Below are 18,778 nucleotides of genomic sequence, written 5' to 3'. Positions count from 1 at the left end.
ATTAACAGGGAGCTGGATTGGAAGTGGAGCAGCCAGGACTGGAACCAATGCCTATATGGCATGCCAGCATTGCAGATGGTGGCTTAACCTGCTGGACTCCAGTGCAGGCCCCTTATTAACCTTCTCTCATTTAAATTTATTTAGCAAATTCTATAACAAATGTAGTACCCATCACACTAAAAAAATTACATAGTGAAAACATTTTCAGCATATATAAACTATATACCCTATATTAACTTCATATCCATTTATCTAACAACTCTATTTTCCAATGCCATTGATATGATACTATCCAATAAAAGATTATACCTCTAAGCATACTTTATTTCAAAAGTTTGAAGTATGTGTAATGTGGATGTAATGAGGTTAGAGTTGAATTTAGTAACTAATCCCAGGTTATCATTCTTATCACTGAAGAGAGATAAGAATTTTCAATTAACTATTCCTGTCCAAAATAAGAAATTAACTATACTTTTCTTTCTAGAAATTTAAACTCACTTACACTGAATAATGATTCAATTATTATACTATTATAGGTCAAGTATTCCTTTTTTTTTTTTTAAGATTTATTTATTTATTTGAAAGTCAGGATTACGCAGAGAGAGAGGAGAGGCAGAGAGAGAGAAAAAGAGAAAGGTCTTCCATCTGATGGTTCATTCCCCAATTGACTGCAATGGCCTGAGCTGTGCCAATCTGAAGGCAGGAGCCAGGAGCTTCTTTCAGGTCACCCATATCGGTGCAGGGGCCCAAGGATTGAATCATCTTCCACTGCTTTCCCAGGCCACAGCAGAGAGCACGATCGGAAGTGGAGCAGCTGGGTCTCCTATTGGTGCCCATATGGGATGCCTGCACTTCAGGCCAAGGTATTAAGCTGCTGAGCCACAGCACTGGCCACATGGTCAAGTATTCCTAATCTAAAAATCCAAAATGCTCCAAAATCCAACTTTTTGAGAGCCAACATAACCTCAAAAGTAGAAAATTCCATAACTGACCTCGGATGATTGTTCTCAATCAAAATACAAGCACACTAAAAATATGGCTCAAAACTACTTTCAGGCTATGTATATAAAATGTGTAAGAAACATGAATGAGTTCAGTGTTTACATTTCTGGAGCTTATCCTAAGATATGTAAGGCAATATTCCAGAATCTGAAAAAAAATCCAAATTCCAAAACACTTCTGGTCCTAAACTGCACAAAGAAAATAAAGAATTTTTGTACTTCCTTAACCATGTTTTATAATACTTTGAGAATAAAGATGGAAGAGCTTAAGTCCCCAAACTGCAGAAAGGAACTACCATATACTTCATGAACAGAGGGAAAGATAGATAGCCGAGAGAAGCCAAAGCTAACTTCTTGTTGGTCCATTTCAAGAAAGGAGGCAAAACACTGCCACAACTAAAATGACCTATCAATCTACTGGATTCTACTTCCATTGATCCTCTGATCAAAGCTATGTTTAGGAATGTAGGTCATATAAAAAAAAACAAAAAGTACAACATACTCACTGTGGGACATGCTTCAAAGTATATAAATATTCTTTTAATGCCAGCAATAATGTCTCATAACCAAAGCCATAAAAAAAAAATAGCTTTTCTTGGTTGCTAGTCTCAGTGATCACTCCACCACACAAGTTACGTAGGTGGGCACGTAGAGATGCTACTCCAAGAGCTGATGCTAAGATTACCCTCAGATAATCAGACTGTAAATTATAAATTCAGAAAAGAAATGGGCAGTGTCACATACAGAAATAAAACTCTCAATCTAGTAGCCACAGATTTATATTATAACCCATGCAAGATATTAAGTAACATATTTACACAGAATTCATGTAGAAGATAAAGGGGGTTGATCCAAATCAGAAGCATAGCAGCAAATATTCATGATGCCTAATTTAGCAAAAATTAGCAAACTGAATGAAATCCTGTCTTTCACAACAAAATGGATGTAACTGGAGATCATTATGCTTAGTGAAATAAACCAGTCCCAGAAAGACAAGTATCATGTTTTCCCTGATTTATACTAATATACAAAAAAAGTAATCATATGAGCAAAATTCTGAGATGTGATTATTGTTTACAGCCCTTGTCTTTTCTTGAAGAAGAGTAGTTTTTCTACTGTCTACTAGTTAAATTATTTAATTAGGGGAGGATTAAGCTCGTGATTATAAAGTAAACTCAAAGTACAGGGCCAGCACTGAGGCACTGCAGGTAATGCTGCCACCTGCAGTGCTGGCATCCCATATGGGCACCGGTTCTAGTCCCAGCTGCTCCACTTCCGATCCAGTGCTATGGCCTGGGAAAGCAGTGGAAGATGGCCCAAGTCCTTGGGCCCCACACCTGCGTGGGAGACCCGGAAGAAGCTCCTGGCTCCTGGCTTTGGATCAGCGCAGCTCTGGCCATTGTGGCCATCTAGGGAGCGAACCAGCAGATGAAAGACTTTCTCTCTCTCTCTCTGTCTGCCTCTCTGTAACTCTGCCTTTCAAATAAATAAATCTTTTAAAAAAAAAAAAAAAAAAAGTATGTCATTGTACAAATTAAACTAAAAGTAAGGGTGCAAGCACTGTGGTGCAGCAGGTTAACACCCTGGCCTGAAGCACCAGCATCCCATAGGGGCACCAGTTAGAGACCTGGTTGCTCCACTTCCAATCCAGCTCCCTGCTATGGCCTGGGAAAGCAGTAGAGTATGGCCCAAGTTCTTGGGCCCCTGCACCTACATGGGAGACCCGGAAGAAGCTCCTGGCTTCAGACTGGTGCAGCTCAGGCCGCTGCAGCCAATTGGGAGTGAACCATTGGATGGAAGACCTCTCTCTCTCACGCGCACGCGCTCTGTGTAACTCTTTCAAATAAATAATAAAAATAAATCTTAAAAAAAAAAAAGAAAAGGAGGGGGAGAGGGAGTAAGGGAGGGAAATAGTATCATTATGCTCTTAAAACGATATATAGGAAATTTGTTCCCTTTATAAAATTAAAAAAAAAAAAATAACCATCCTCTGGCAGGGTATTCTATTCAAAATCCACTGAGTGAGACAGTGTTTTAAAAATATCTGAATCCCGGGGCCGGCACTGTGGTGCAGTGGGTTAATGCCCTGGCCTGAAGCACTAGCATCCCATATGGGCACAAGTTCGAGACTCAGCTGCTCCACTTCCGATCCAGCTCCCTGCTGTGGCCTAGGAAGGCAGTAAAAGATGCTATAACCTTTTATTTAATTCATGAATATGATATTCAAATGAACACAAACTATAACTAAGTGAAGTGAAGACTCTCCGCCATTCTCTTTTCTATAAATTCACCATGAAATAAAAGAAAAAATGGATCAGAATCTGTAAAATCATGAGATGAGGGTAATGTAAATTCATTCTCCAGTGTGCTAAAAGAAAAACTAACCTTATTAATGGCACATGCCGTCTTCTCACGGCTGGTACCACTACTTGTCCTGATAATCTTGGACAGATCTTCACGAGCAGCAAGTAGATGTGCCAAAGTAACTGTTGTCTTGGGTGACAAAGCATAACGCTTGGGTTGGTAAATTCTTGCTATATCATCTGTTTTTACCTAAATGACAAAAAAGGAGAAGTAAATTTTAATGAAATGGCAATAACAATCAGTCTCCAGAAAGAAAAAAGTGCACAAGCAAGGAAACAGAAAAGAGCAACAACATCTAAATAATCAGATAATTTATATGTAGAATGAAAAAAAAATAGACCAACAAGCTGAAAGAATACATTAATACCAGCAATAACTCATTTAAAAATGTGACACAAAAAGATTCTATTCTTATCTTAAAAACACTCAACATTGGGCTGGCGCTGTGGTACATGGGTAAAACTGCCGCCTGCAAGTGCTGGCAACTCCATATGGGGGCCACTTCGAGACCCAGCTGGCTCCACTTCCGATCCAACTCTCTGCTATGGCCAGGGAAAGCAATGGAAGGTGGTCGAAGTGCTTGGGCCCCTGAACCCGCACAGGAGACCTGGAAGAGGCTCCTGGCTCCTGCCTTCATTCAGATCAGCCCCCAGCTCCAGCTGTTGCGGCCATTTCAGGAGTAAACCAGTGGATGTAAGATTTCTCTTTGCCTCTGCCCCTCTGTAACTCTACCTTATAAATAAATAAATCTTAAACACACAAAACATCTAACAATAGTGTTAACTAAAACATATGGAAGACTTTTAAAATGAAATACCAGTACACCTTGTAAAAACAAAAGGAAAACTGGAATAAATGGTTAAAAACACCAAATTTCTGAAATTACTGGAGCCAGCACTGTGGCTTAGTAAGTTAAGCCGCTGCCCGCAGTGCCAGCATTCCACATGGGCGCTGGTTTGAAGCCTGGATGCCCCACTTCTGATCCAGCTTTCTGCTATGGCCTGGGAAATTACTAAGAGATGGCCCAAGTTCTTGGGCACCTGCAACTGCATGGGAGACCCAGAAGTTGTTCCAGGCTCCTAGCTTAGGATCAGCTCAGCTCCAGAAACTTGGGGAGTGAACCAGTAGATAGAAGACCACTCTCTCTTTGCCTCTGCTTCTCTGTAACTCTGCCTGTCAAATAAATAAATAAACTTTTTAAAATTTTTATTTATTTGACAGGTAGAGTTATAGACAGCAAGAAAGAGACAGAAAGGTCTTCCTTCCGTTGGTTCACTCACCAAATGGCTGCTACGGACGGCGCTGTGTCAATCTGAAGCCAGGAGCCAGGAGCTTCCTCTCAGTCTTCCATGCAGGTACAGGGGCCCAAGCACTTGGGCCATCCTCCACTGCCCTCCTGGGCCACAGCAGAGAGCTGGACTGGAAGAGGAGCAACCAGGACTAGAACCCAGTGCCCAAATGGGATGTCGGCGCAGCAGGCAGAGGATTAACCAAGTGAGCCACGGCGCCGGCCCCATAAATAAATTTTTTTTAAAAAAATATGAAATTATCTCATTGTCTTAACTGCTAATACTTATTGAGCACTTATTCAATGTGTTGAAATATCGTTCACTTGGCAGGCATTATTTATTTAATCCTCAAATCATCCTTTTAGAACTACTAATTTTTATTATTCCCTTCTACAGAAAGGGGGAAAAAAATGAGGCCTGAAGGCTGATGTTACTTCACCAAAATACAAAGAAGAAATCCAGCTTTGCCTGCTTGACTCCTAAACACAAGTGCATAGAGAACAATACACTGTCTTACTCTAGTCTAAGTCACAAGAACTTGGGAGAAGAAAAACACAGACGAAACAAAACTGGCAACTGAGACTCAGAATCTCATAAATGTACAGATACAATTAACAAAGAAGGTATCCCAAATCAACAAAGGAGAAATAATATTTTTTAAAATGAAGCTGGAGTTATTTGTAAAAATACAACAATTATCATAAAGCACATTACATACACAGGAAATTCCAACGAGAATCAAAGGTTGTCTTAAGTTTTACGTTAAATAAAAAAATTTAACTCATTATAAAGATTAATTTTTATACATTAAAAGATAAAGCAAAATCAAAAGACAATTAGAAAAAATATTTTTAACAAATAAAGCAACCAAAAATTTCCTTAACATATAAGAAACTCAATTAAAAAGAAAACAGGAAGACTCAACAGGAAAAAGACAAAACACAAATAGAAGTTTCAAAAAAAGAGAATATTTAAATGACTAACAAGCTTGTGAAAAAAGTTCAACTTTATCAATAATAAGAATACACAATTTAAAAGAAGTCTTTTATCAAGAAAATTGATAATATTCTAAATAAATATTAAAAAGACTAAAATGAGACAAAATTTCATTTATTCTACTGGTAGGAATGTAAATTCATACAAACTTTCCTGAAAACAATTTGGCAATAGAGATTAAGAGTATTAGCCGGCGCCGTGGCTCAATAGGCTAATCCTCCACCTTGCGGCGCCGGCATACCGGGTTCTAGTCCCGGTTGGGGCGCCGGATTCTGTCCCGGTCGCCCCTCTTCCAGGCCAGCTCTCTGCTATGGCCAGGGAGTGCAGTGGAGGATGGCCCAGGTGCTTGGGCCCTGCACCCCATGGGAGACCAGGAAAAGCACCTGGCTCCTGGCTCCTGCCAGGATCAGCGCGGTGCGCCGGCTGCAGCGGCGGCCATTGGAGGGTGAACCAACGGCAAAAGGAAGACCTTTCTCTCTGTCTCTCTCTCACTGTCCACTCTGCCTGTCAAAAAAAAAAAAAAAAAAAAAAAAAAAAGAGTATTAAGAGTAAGACCCGGGGGCTGGCACTGTGGTGTAGCAGGCAAAGTTGCAGTCTGAAATGCCAGCATCCCATATGGGTGCAAGTTTGTGTCCCAGCTGCTTTACTTCCAATCCAGTTTCCAGCTAATATGCCTGGGAAGGAAGCACAGATGGCCCAAGTCCTTGGGCCCCTAAAACCCATGTGGGAGACCCCGATGAAACTCCTGGCTTTGACCTGTCATCTGGGGAGTGAATCAGCAGATGGAAGAATTGTCTGTCTCTTCCTCTCTCTCTCCCTCTGTAACTCTGTGTTGCAAATAAATAAATTAAAAAAAAAAAGTACTAACCCATTACACAGTAAATTTCCTTTCAGAAATCCACCATAAACCTATGGTTTCAAAGGTAAAAATTACACATAAACATTTTTGGTGTTAGTTAATATAGAAAAATGTATAAAAGAAGAGTTAAGTAAATTATGAACATCACTAAATGATAAAATATAATGCAGTCATAAGAAGGAAACTGAAACGAATGAAGTGATTTTATGCTACAACATGGATACACCTTGAAAGCATTATGGTACCTGAAAAAAGCTGGACACAAAAAGGCATACACTGCATGATTCCAATTACATGAAGCGTCCAGAACAGGTAAATTCACAGAAAGAAAGTAGACTGATTATAGAAATAGTTTCCAGAGAATGGAACAGTGTTGGCAAGGACTGGTAATGGAGGTATATTTCATTTTGGGGTGATAGAAACATTCTGGAATTAGGTAGTTGTAAGGATTTTACAACATAGCAAATATACTAAAAATGACTAAATTAGACACTTTGAAATTTTATGTTATATGAATTATATCTCAAAAAATAAGACCAATTTTTAAAAAGGTATAATAAAGTATTTAGAGTTACAAGGCAATGGTCACAATATATTTAGTGGAAAAAGTCAAACTATAAAATTATACTTACATTATCATCTCAATATTAGCAAAATAATAAATTAGATTATTAACCTTACTAACAAATAGGTACAAATAGGTATATAATCTTTCTGACAGAAAACTCTGGAGTTTGTGTCCCAGTCAAAAGCCTTAAAAATCATATTTATTTTTTAATCAAGAAATTCTACTTGATGCCAAAGGTTTCATTAAAGAGTGAAACCAACAAAGTTAGAGGAAACCGCAATGTCTAGCAATAGTGTATATCTACCTATATGATAAAATATATGCAAAGATTTAAACTTCTGTAAAATAATATTTGATGACAAGCACTCAACAAGACATTTTCTAGGATGACAATAAGGGAAAAATGATAAAGATATACTGAATTTAACAAGAAAGCAGAGTATCCCTCCCAAAAAAGGCCAAAATTGAGTTACAAATAGTCTAAAGTAATATTTTACACAATCTTCCAGACTAAGTAAAAAGGGACAAAAAATGTTGAAAAAAGACCAAGATGAAAAGATGACAAAGTATCAAAATATTTTGAACTGTATTTTGAATGTATTTTGAATGCATATTTTCCTCAAAGCCCCTGTTCAAGTCTACTTTCAGAGCAACATGTCTATCAATTCATGACACTGAATGTTAAATAGAGCATGTCAAAACTCATTTGTTTTGGATCTCTCTGTAATCTTAAAGTCAACATTGAAAACATCGTTGTTAGTATACTAAGACAATTTCAGTGCCGTTACCTCTCACAACGTGTCTTATATTCCTGAATTCCTTTCTTTCATAAGAACATTACCAGGGCCCATCACTGTGGCGTAGTATGTAAAGCCGCTGCCTGCAGTACCAACATCCCCACATGGGTGCCAGTTGAAGTGCCGGTTGCTCCACTTCCAGTCCAGCTCTCTGCTATGGCCTAGGAAAGCAGTGGAGGATGGCCCAAGTCCTTGGGCCCCTGCAACCACATAGGAGACCCGGAAGAGGCTCCAGGCTCCTGGCTTCAGATCGGCCCAGTTCCAGCCTTTGTGGCCATTTGGAGAATGAACCAGAGGATGGAAGACTCTTTCTCTCTCTCTCTCTCTCTCTCTCTCTCTCTCTGTAATTCTGCCTTTCAAATAAATAAATAAATCTTTTTAAAAAATAGAGAAGGGAGAGGAATGCAAGTTACTGGGGGGGGGGGGGATACAGAAATGGAGAACTCATTAGAACACCCAGTTTTTAAAAGTAATCTTTTGAAAATCTTTTTCTTATTTTTCAAAGACAGAGATAGTGCAAGAGAAAGAGAAAAAACACATGCTCACATTCACTGCTTCACTCTCCACAAGCCAACAATAATAACAAGGGGGCCAGGCAAAAGCCAGGAACCTGGAATTCAATCCAGGTCTCCAACCTAAGTGGCAGAGCCCTGACTACTTGAGCCAACACCTGCTGCTTCCTATGAGGTGCATTAGCAGGAAGGAAGATTCTGAAACAGAGTTGGGAAATGAACTCAATCACTATGATATGAGACACAACCATCTTAACCACTAGGTACTAGGCCAAACACTCAGCCTAGAAGTAGACAGCGTATCATACATCATATTGTGGAAGTACGATGCAAGAAAAAAATAAAATTCAATTAAAAGAAAGATGAGCCCTCTGTAGATTGAAAGATGACCAAAGATATCTATCTACATCATAACCCCAGAACCCATGAGTGTTATCTCTCCTACATCATAACCCCAGAACTCATGAGTGTTATCTGTAGATGCATATGTATTAAACTAAGCATGTTGAGATGGAAAGATTAACCTGTTATCTGGATGAGTCCAATATAATCACCAAGATTTTTATAATAGGGAGACAGAAGAATGCCAGAGACAGGAAGAAATATGACAACAGAAGCAGAGACAAAAAGACTGGAAAATTCTATCATGTGCAGGGCCAGTGTTGTGGCACAGCGGGATAAAGCTCTGGCCTGAAGCACCAGCATCCCATATGGGCACCGGTCCTAGTCCCAGCTGCTCCTCTTCGAACCCATTCTCTGCTATGGCCTGGGATAGCAGTAGAAGATGGCCCAAGTCCTTGGGCCCCTGCACTCATGTGGGAGACCCAGAAGAAGCTCCTGGCTCCTGGCTTCAGATCAGCACAGCTCTGGCTGTTGTGGCCATCTGGGGAGTGAACCAGCAGATGGAAAACCTTTCTCTCTGTCTCTACCTCTCTCTATAACTCTGTCTTTCAAATAAATAAAATAAATCTTTTAAAAAAATTCCATTATGTGACTATCTTTGAAAACAATAGTCTGAGGGCCAAAATATGCAGGTGGTATCAAGAAGTCAGGAAACTCAAGAAAATGGATTCTCCCTGTAGTATCTGAGAGGAATGCAATCCTGCCAATGCCTTCAGATTAGGACTGCTGACCTCCAGAAACATAGGTGATAAATATGTATTCTTTAAGCTAAGTTTGCGGTAATTTCTTACAACAGTTATAGGAAACGAATATAATATTGCTTATTTGGAAAGAGACCATGAGAGCCAAGAAGAGAATGGAGGCACCATAGTAGAGTCAACATTAAGAACCCAGGCCTAGGGGCCAGTGCTGTGGTCTAGTCAGTAAAGCTGCCGCCAACAGCATCCCATTTAGGTGCAAATTCAAATCCAGGCTGCTCCACTTCCTATCCAGCTCCCTGTAATGCGCCTGGGAAAGCAGCAGAAGATGGCCCAAGTGCTTGGCCCCTGCATCCATGTGGGAGACCTAGAAGAAACTCGTGACTCCTGGCTTCAGCCTGGCCTAGGCCTGGCCATTGCAGCCATTTGGGAAGTGAACCAGAGGATGGAAGATGTCTCTCCTTCTCTCTCCCCCTCTCTCTTTCTCTATGTGTGTGTCTCTGTGTCTCTTCCTCTCTTTGTATAACTCTGACTTTCAAATCAATCAATAAATCTTTTTAAAAAAATAAGTAAAAAACCCAGACCTATAAGAGAAGTGTGGGGAGCAACCGAGACTAGACTAAATTACTGGAACTGCTAAAACTAATTCTATGCATCTGATCTCCCACCATATGGCGCTGAGAGAGAATAAACAACTTCCACACAGCGCCTCACCAATTCGACTGACAAGCTGCAGGAGCTGATCCTGCTCCTGATTGGAGGAGAGCAGCGTGCTCAGCGCATGGGGAGAGAACACCAGGAGAGTTGGGATTGGTGGAAGAGGACTATAAAGGAGGAGAGAGACAACATGCACCAGGAACATCTGAGGAACATCTGAGCAACCCCTGAGAGAGCCGGCCGGCAGTGTGCCGCTCCTCCACGGAAGCAGAAGTGGGGAAAGCGGCGGGGGTGCCGCCCCTCCGCAGAGGCGGGGGGGGGGGGGGGGGGGCAGCAAACCCGGGAAGGGCCGGGGAAAGAGAACAGCGCAGGGTCCGGTCGGCAGCAAACCCAGGAAGGGCCAGGTAAAAAGAACAGCGCAGGGTCCGGTGTCGTTCCTCCGCGAGTAGGGGAGCGACAAGAAGCATCTTGGAAGTTCCAGGCATGAGCTGAAAGAAGCTGCAGGGATTCATCAGTTTTGTCTTGCTGTATTCAAATGCCTGAGAGTGGGTAACTCATAAAGAGGTTACTTGGCTCATGATTTTGGTGGCTGGGATTATCAAGAACATGGCACAACACCTTGACAAGGACCTCCCTGGCTGTGTCACAACATGGCAGAGAAGCACAAAGGAAAGAAGCTGGCTTAAAGAGGAATCAAGTGTGCTGGACCCAATATAACAACCCGATCTCCTGAGAACTAATTCCCTCCTGCAAGACCACCCCGCTCCTCAAAACTAGCATTACTCCATCTGTGGGGAGCAATCCGGACTAGACTAAGTTACTCGAATTAAGACTTATTCTATGCATCTGCTCTCCTACAATATGGCGCTGGGAGAGGAGAAAACAGCTTCTACCCAGCTGCCTCCAGTTCAACCAATAAACTGTAGGACTTGCTCCTGATTGGAGAGCAGCGTACTCGGCGTGTGGGCAGCCGAGTTAGGATTGGCGGAGGAGGACTATAAAGGAGGAGAGAGACGGCATGCACCAGAAACATCTATGGGGAACATCTAAGGGGAACACCTGTGCAGCCCCCGAGACGAGCCGGCCGGCGGTGTGCCGCTCCCCTGCGGAAGTGGGGAATGCGGCCAGGGGGAACTGCCCTTCCACGGAGGTGGAAGGGATAGTAGCCAACCCGGGAAGAACCAGCAGCAAACCCGGGGAGGGCCGAGCAGACGAAAGAACAGCGCAGGGTCCTGTGTTGCTCCTCCACGAAGACGGGGAGCGACATCCATCCAGTTCCCAAGACCTAATCATCTTCCATTAACACCCACCTCTTCAACATTGCACCACCTCAACAGTGCCACAGAGGGGCTAAGGTTCCAGCACTTGAAACTTTGGGAGACAAATCATATCCAAACCACAGCACTACCTAAGTGACCCCAACCAAAAAAGCAGAAGAGGTATCCATTTGATCTAAAAAAAAAAATGTGGTAATACCTGCATTTCTCCTTGCAGACACGATAGAACAATAGGTATCAGATTTATCCTCCCATTTGAAACAACAAAAAAACTAGACAACCCAGGCAAACCAATGATTTTTCAGACACTGAACATCAAGGAGCCCAGAACAGTAATCTCTGTAAGAAGGGAAGTCTACTCACTGCCTGGACAGACTCCAGGCTATGATGCAGGATGGAGCAAGGCAGATCCCAGACCAAGCATGAGCCTATATTAAAGGCATAAAATGGGAGCTAACTCTCTGGAAAGCTACCTGAAGACACTCACATTTAGGAATGCCGCTAACTCCTAACCCCTAACCCCAACCCCTCTTCAATTAGAACAGACTCCACACTTCCCCAGCCTTTAGCCACTTTTAAGAAGACCTGTACAAACACCAGTATTATCAGTTCCCATTCCCATACCCTGCTTTGTTGATTGGTTGCTCATTGTATCTATCTCACTTATCTCAAACAATGCCCCTTCTTCTATGAATATCCTGATACAAATGACAACATCCATGAGTTTAAAAGAAATGTGAAAAACTGGGGAAAAATTATTTGCAAACAAGGATTCACACATGACTGGAATCATTATATAAGACCAGCAGCTGGCCTAGTTATCTGGTTCAGAGATAATAAAGTGCGAATGTGGCAGTTACATAATTGCAGATAAGAGGGCCTGAAGAGCTGTCAGAGGCTACCACCTACAGGACACAAATGGAGAAACAGCCTTACCTTTGCTCTATCAGACCACCCGAAGGACTGCACTGTCACATCTAATCGTTTCATTAACATTCGCCGGCGGCATTCATATTCACAGGAAAGGGCATCATTGATTCTTTCCAGTTTTTCCTAAAGAATTTGAGAACAAAAATCCTAAACTTTAGATTCCATCATTCTGCACAGAAACTAAATTTAAAAATAGTGGTAAACTTGACCATTTTCTCATCTCATGAGACATTACAGTAAATTCTTTAAAGAACTGAGTATTTAAAAGAACAGGTAGGATATCCAGAAGACATCAGACACAGACTCTGCTACTGGTAGAGTCTGCCTTATTTTCAAACATGTTAAGTAAAATATTTACTTATTAACTAGTCTGGACCAATAAGAAGGAAAGTATCAGTAATTTCTCATCTTGTTGGTTTTGAGGCATTATCCTTTCAAATCAGAACTGCATTAACATGTTGGGCACTATAAATATTCTCGACCAGGTGTTTCTAACTAATAAATAATCATTGAAAAAAAGGTTACAATGTAGTATTCTACATATCAGTTCAGCTTAATTCTCCAGAATGATACATGCATGTTACACATTGTAAAATCTGAATATCCATTCACATAAGCCAGCCACAACCACTAATTTAATCACAACTATTAAGAAAGGAGTATTTACCGCCTGTTCTGGATTTAAATCAATTTTCAGCAGTGGTTTCCCCACATGATTTTTCTGGACTTTAGAGAGAATATCCTTTACCTGAAAGTAAATATCAAAGATTGTGAAAACATATAGATTTAAGTTAAAGCAATTATATTATTCTTGTTTGAGTACTGTGTTTTTGTTTTTTGGTTTTTGTTTTTGTTTTTGTTTTTTTTTTTTTTTTTTGACAGGCAGAGTGGATAATGAGAGAGAGACAGAGAGAAAGGTCTTCCTTTGCCATTGGTTCACCCTCCAATGGCTGCCACGGCTGGCACGCTGCGGCCGGCGCACCGCGTTGATCCCATGGCAGGAGCCAGGTACTTACCCTGGTCTCCCATGGGGTGCAGGGCCCAAGGACTTGGGCCATCCTCCACTGCACTCCCTGGCCACAGCAGAGAGCTGGATTGGAAGAGGGGCAACCGGGACAGAATCTGGCGCCTCAACCGGGACTAGAACCCGGTGTGCCGGTGCCGCAAGGCAGAGGATTAGCCTAGTGAGCCGCGGCGCCGGCCTGAAGTACTGTTTTGAACACTAGAGAGTAACTAAAATGTTCAAGCAAAATAATTAAAATATATCTTCCCACAGCAGGAAAAAAATATCACTACAGGGCAGAGTATCTTCTACAAAGAAGTATTACTTTTATTAATTCAAGCTACAGAACACCTCCTTTCCAAGAATACACAGACAACCTAAGAAGCACCTATTAAAAGATTCTACTATTGGGAATCTCTTGTGTTAAGTCAAATAATTTGGGAGTTTCTTCTTAAAATGACATCTCTTACTTCCTGGTAAATTCTCAAATGAGACACTAAAACCTTTGACAAACATATTGCTCTTTCTCCAATAAATATTACATACATATGCCAAATGTAATTATTCTGGCTTCACTGTTCAAAGAAACACAGCAGAAACATCCCTCTCAATTATAATCACTACATACAAATTTTTATTACATTTGCAAATCCACCAATTTAAATAACCTGACACATTTTTACTTTGGTAAACAAAACACTGGGCATTTATCTTTCCTTTAGCAGTACCAGGAGTCATTCCAATAAAAGCAATGTATCCTGAAGAAAATGAATGAGCTACCCTCCTAACTGAAGAATCCTTCACTCGCTAAAAAAATCATTTCAAAGCCCAATGAAATACTTAATTTTTTGGTTTTAAGGTAGTCAGAGCAAACAATCATGAATAGTTCAGATTCTGAGGAACATTAAGCTTATTTAGCATTGAGGATATTCTTTAAACACAGTAATTCAAACTCAGCTGAGAAGCTGGGGCAGTGCTGAGGAGCGATTGTAAATGGACATAAGGTTTTTTTTCAGAATAACAGAAATGTTCTAAAACTACATTTTTGTGATGACTGTACAACTCTAAATATACTAAAATTCATTGAATCACACACTTAAAATGGGTAAATTTTATGGCACACAAATCGTATCTCGAGAAACCTATTTTTTAAAATTAGCTTAGAAAGAACCTGTACAAATGAAAGGCCCCAAAGCTTATTCTTGGTTAGCTTCATAGCCAATGTACCTCTAAAATAATGATATAATTACTGATACAATGTCTATATATATTTTATGGAATTATTTATTTCCATAAAACATGCTTCACTTCTGATCCAGCTTCCTGCTAATGCACCTAGAAAAGCAGTGGAGGAGTAGTGCACCCATGTGGGAGACCTAGCAGAAGCTCCAGGCTTTGGCCTGGCCCAGCCCTCGCTGCTACAGCCATTTTAGGAGTGAACCAGCATATGGAAGACCTCTCTCTGTCTCTCCCTCTCTCTTTCTATGTCTCTAACTCGGCCTTTCAAAAAGAAATTAAATCTTTAAAACAAACAAAAACAAAACACCATTTCTGTAGACTTCCCAGTTATTTGGGTATCTCCCATTTTATGTTATTTCATGCGTTACTAAAGTGTTATGTGCAATTAAGAGGAATTTTGAATACATAGGTACAGTGTATTACATGTAATCTTGCTCAGCTCCACTTCTAAAGAGTCAACATTAGATAAGTACTTGCTATAGAATGAGTTAAGAGCACAAACTCTGCAAGGTGCCTGTGTGGGTTCAAACCTCAGGTCGCCAACTACTTTTTTTTTTTTTTTTTTATCTTTTAATTCCATGTTTTGTAAACTTTTTTTTTTTTTTTTTGACAGGCAGAGTGGACAGTGTGAGAGAGAGACAGAGAAAAAGGTCTTCCTTTTGCCGTTGGTTCACCCTCCAATGGCCGCCGTGGCCAGCGCACTGCGGCCGGCGCACCGCGCTGATCCCACCATGGCAGGAGCCAGGTGCTTCTCCTGGTCTCCCATGCAGGTGCAGGGCCCAAGCACTTGGGCCATCCTCCACTGCACTCCCAGGCCACAGCAGAGAGCTGGCCTGGAAGAGGGGCAACTGGGACAGAATCCAGCACCCCGACCGGGACTAGAACCCGGTGTGCCGGCGCCACAAGGCGGAGGATTAGCCTAGTGAGCCGCGGCGCCGGCCAAGGTCGCCAACTACTTAGAAACTTATTTGTTATTAAATATTTCAGTACATCAGTTTCCTTACATGGTTGTTACAGATAATAACAATGCCTACCTCATATGGGTAATGTGAGAATGAAAGGAGTCATTGCATGCAAACATTCTGAAAAGTAATGCTAAATATCTGCTGTTAATATTACTATGATTTCTTTACACATCTGAACAGCTTCAAGCTACAAAGTATGTTTTCCCTCAGTGGTGAAAAAGTGTCTCCTGAATATACCACAACTAGAAGAAAGAAAATACAGAAAGTTTTACTTTTGACAGGAATTGAAAGGAGTAGGAAGTCCTTTAAGGTAAATATTTGGCCAAGAGGGACATTATAAAGTAACATGAATGAGGTATAAGCTGTGGTTGTTTATAACTACTCTAAGAGTACTTATTCATTCATTCACTATAAAACACACACCATTTTAAATAACAAAAAAACCTGTGCTTGCTCACTGTCAAATTAATCGCACTGCAATACTATTAACAATATCCATTAAAATAAATTTTAGGGGTAGAAGTTTGGCCTAGCAGTTAAAATGACAATATCTCGTATCAGAATACCTGGGTTCAAAACCTGGCTCCTGACTCTAGCTTCCTGCAAATATAGACACTGGGAGGCACATGATGGCTCAAATAACTGGATTCCCACCACCCGTACCTGAGACCTGGACTGGGTTCCTGGCTCCCAATTTTGGCCAGGTTCAGCCTGAAGTAGACTAGCAATTGGAAGCACCTCTTGTCTCTATCTCTCAAATAAATAAAATGTTAGAAAAAATATACAATAAGCAAATAAATAGCATTTAGCTTGCTTTTTGACTTTGTAGGATACCTCTACTTTTTTCACTATACTGTATTACAACTCTAATTACGAAAGCAATCCTGAAATTTGCAAAGTGATCTTTATCATGGAGAACTCTGGCAATGTCTAAGTGTATTCACTAAGAACTATTCCTGAATATTACATTCCTACAGTTAATGCTTATTAAGGCTAAAGCCAAAATTTAGTTTATATGGAAATAATTTTTTTCTAGAAATGGAATATGGACCTTATAGTTAAAGGGAATATTTTCATTATTAATACTTACATAGCATTTATATGTTAACAGTTAATTTAACTAGGGAGAAAATAAAAAATAAGAAAAATATAGTACCTTTGATTCCACTTGGTTTAGCATAAGTGGAATGTCAGAAGTGGGTGACTTGGGTACACCAAGGGTATCACACATAGCTTGAACTTCCTGACAGATTTCACTATTTTTATCTAATTGAGAATTTTTATGTTTCTTGTTCTGTAATATCTGTAAAGCTTGAAGTTCTGTACTTAAAAATACTGTAATAAAAAAAGAGGAAAAATATTAATACATGCATAAGAATTTAAGATATTTTATTGAAATAAGTCACTTAAAATAAATATCAATAATATCAAGAATACTATCAACTTACAAATAACAATGTCAATAGTTATAGAATAGAAACCATAAACTTCAAAATAAAATGAAGGGAGGAAAGAGCTAATACAATATGAAATAGCTACTCCTGTGAATGCATTCATACTGTATTTTAAATGGCTGCTTGCTTTCTTTTTTCAAAAGAATTATTTCTTTATTGGAAAGGCAGAATTAGAGAGAGAGAGACAGAGACACAGAGAGAGGGAGAGGTCTTCCATCTGCAAGTTCACTCCTCAAATGGACAAAATGGCAGGATCTAGGCCAATCTGAAGCCAGGATTACATGCAATTAAGAGGAATTGGACTTAGGCCATCTTCCACTGCTTCCCCAAGCCATAGCAGGGAGGTAGGTGGGAAGTAGAGCATCCAGGACTCAAACTAGCACCCATACAGGATGCCAGCATTGCACATGTACTTAAAAATATTTACCCAATATGTCACAGTGCTGGCCTGATAGTTTCCAACCTCAAAAGAGTTAAGTACTGATTTAGGCAGTCTAGGATCCAGGATCTCAACACAGCAGCTTCACTTTCATGTACTTTATCAAAACAGAGTTAGTCTAAAGCTTATTTGAAAACAGATAAACAAGTACAAGTTGGGCAATAGAAATTAAAAAAAAGTTTTAAAAACTAAAATGAATTTATTTAATACTATCAGGCCAAAGAAGAATGACTTACTCCCCTTGATTTCATATTAGCTTGTTTCAGTTCTATTTGAATTAATTTTATTTTATTTTTTTTATTTTTTGACAGGCAGAGTGGACAGTGAGAGAGAGAGACAGAGAGAAAGGTCTTCCTTTGCCGTTGGTTCACCCTCCAATGGCCGCCGCTGCAGCCGGCGCACCGCGCTGATCCGATGGCAGGAGCCAGGATCCAGGTGCTTTTTCCTGGTCTCCCATGGGGTGCAGGGCCCAAGCACCTGGGCCATCCTCCACTGCACTCCCTGGCCATAGCAGAGAGCTGGCCTGGAAGAGGGGCAACCGGGACAGAATCCGGCGCCCCGACCGGGACTAGAACCCGGTGTGCCGGCGCCGCAAGGTGGAGGATTAGCCTATTGAGCCACGGCGCCGGCTCATTGAATTAATTTTAAATTATCTAGATTGCTCTTTCAGTAAATCCCCATTTACCAAGGGCCTGCTCTGAATCAGGTACTATGGTGACAATGGGACACAAACCCAAATAAGAGAGCACCTATCCTCAGCCCAGTAGATCAGACTCACCAGCAAATCAACAATTTTAGAATGTGTAAGACTCTGACAAAATATCTCTCTCACATGTACAGAGCACTCAGGGTATGAGATAAGAAATAACTCTATGTGATCCATAAGCAGAGCAATTTGAATCAAGATTGCCCTAGGCTATTAACAAGTCCCACTACTTTCTCCACAACATTCAATCCATTCAATTTAAGAAAATTACCCAAAAACCTTTGATGGTCATAGTCTTGTTTTAAATTAACTTTTCCTTACAATAAGTAAACCATTAAGGTTTGTTTTCCCCTTTTCTTTTTTTTCTTTATTTTAACCATTAGGGGTTTTATTTTGGCATGTTTAGTTAAAATCACAAAAACACACAAACATACAAAAGTTTCAACTGATTGTCAAAAATGTAGATGGCAGGACCCCCAGAGATTCTGAACCAGTAGATCTGAAGTGAGAAATGGTATCCTGTCATTTTAATATTGGTTGATACTGCATCTTTTCATGTTGGAAACAATTTAAAAAATTTTTTCCTGTAAAATGAACTTCACATATTAAGTACTAGAATAAT

General features: G+C 40.4%; 1 protein-coding gene across 3 annotated transcripts in view; it reads right to left on the bottom strand.

Moving 5' to 3' along the window:
• TSLIG3B (tRNA splicing ligase complex subunit 3B) overlaps positions 1 to 18,778 on the bottom strand; it is a 39,739-nt gene that overhangs the window by 4,029 nt on the left and 16,932 nt on the right. For all 3 annotated transcript variants that reach the window (XR_011380847.2, XM_008269228.5, XM_089310041.1), the window contains exons 4-7: positions 16,714 to 16,892; positions 13,018 to 13,098; positions 12,357 to 12,473; positions 3,387 to 3,554 (exon numbers count right to left, since the gene is read on the bottom strand). Coding sequence is in view for 2 of the 3 variants with exons in the window: in XM_008269228.5 (XP_008267450.3) it covers positions 3,387 to 3,554; positions 12,357 to 12,473; positions 13,018 to 13,098; positions 16,714 to 16,892 (545 nt within the window). In the remaining variant the exon portion in view is untranslated. The remainder of the gene's footprint in view (positions 1 to 3,386; positions 3,555 to 12,356; positions 12,474 to 13,017; positions 13,099 to 16,713; positions 16,893 to 18,778) is intronic.

Source organism: Oryctolagus cuniculus, chromosome 12 (assembly GCF_051225735.1).
Source record: "Oryctolagus cuniculus isolate XC-2025 breed Fujian yellow rabbit chromosome 12, ASM5122573v1, whole genome shotgun sequence".
NCBI classification, from domain to species: Eukaryota; Metazoa; Chordata; class Mammalia; order Lagomorpha; family Leporidae; genus Oryctolagus; species Oryctolagus cuniculus.
Note: the sequence above shows the minus strand (reverse complement) of the source record. Positions and strands in the feature narration are given on the sequence as shown.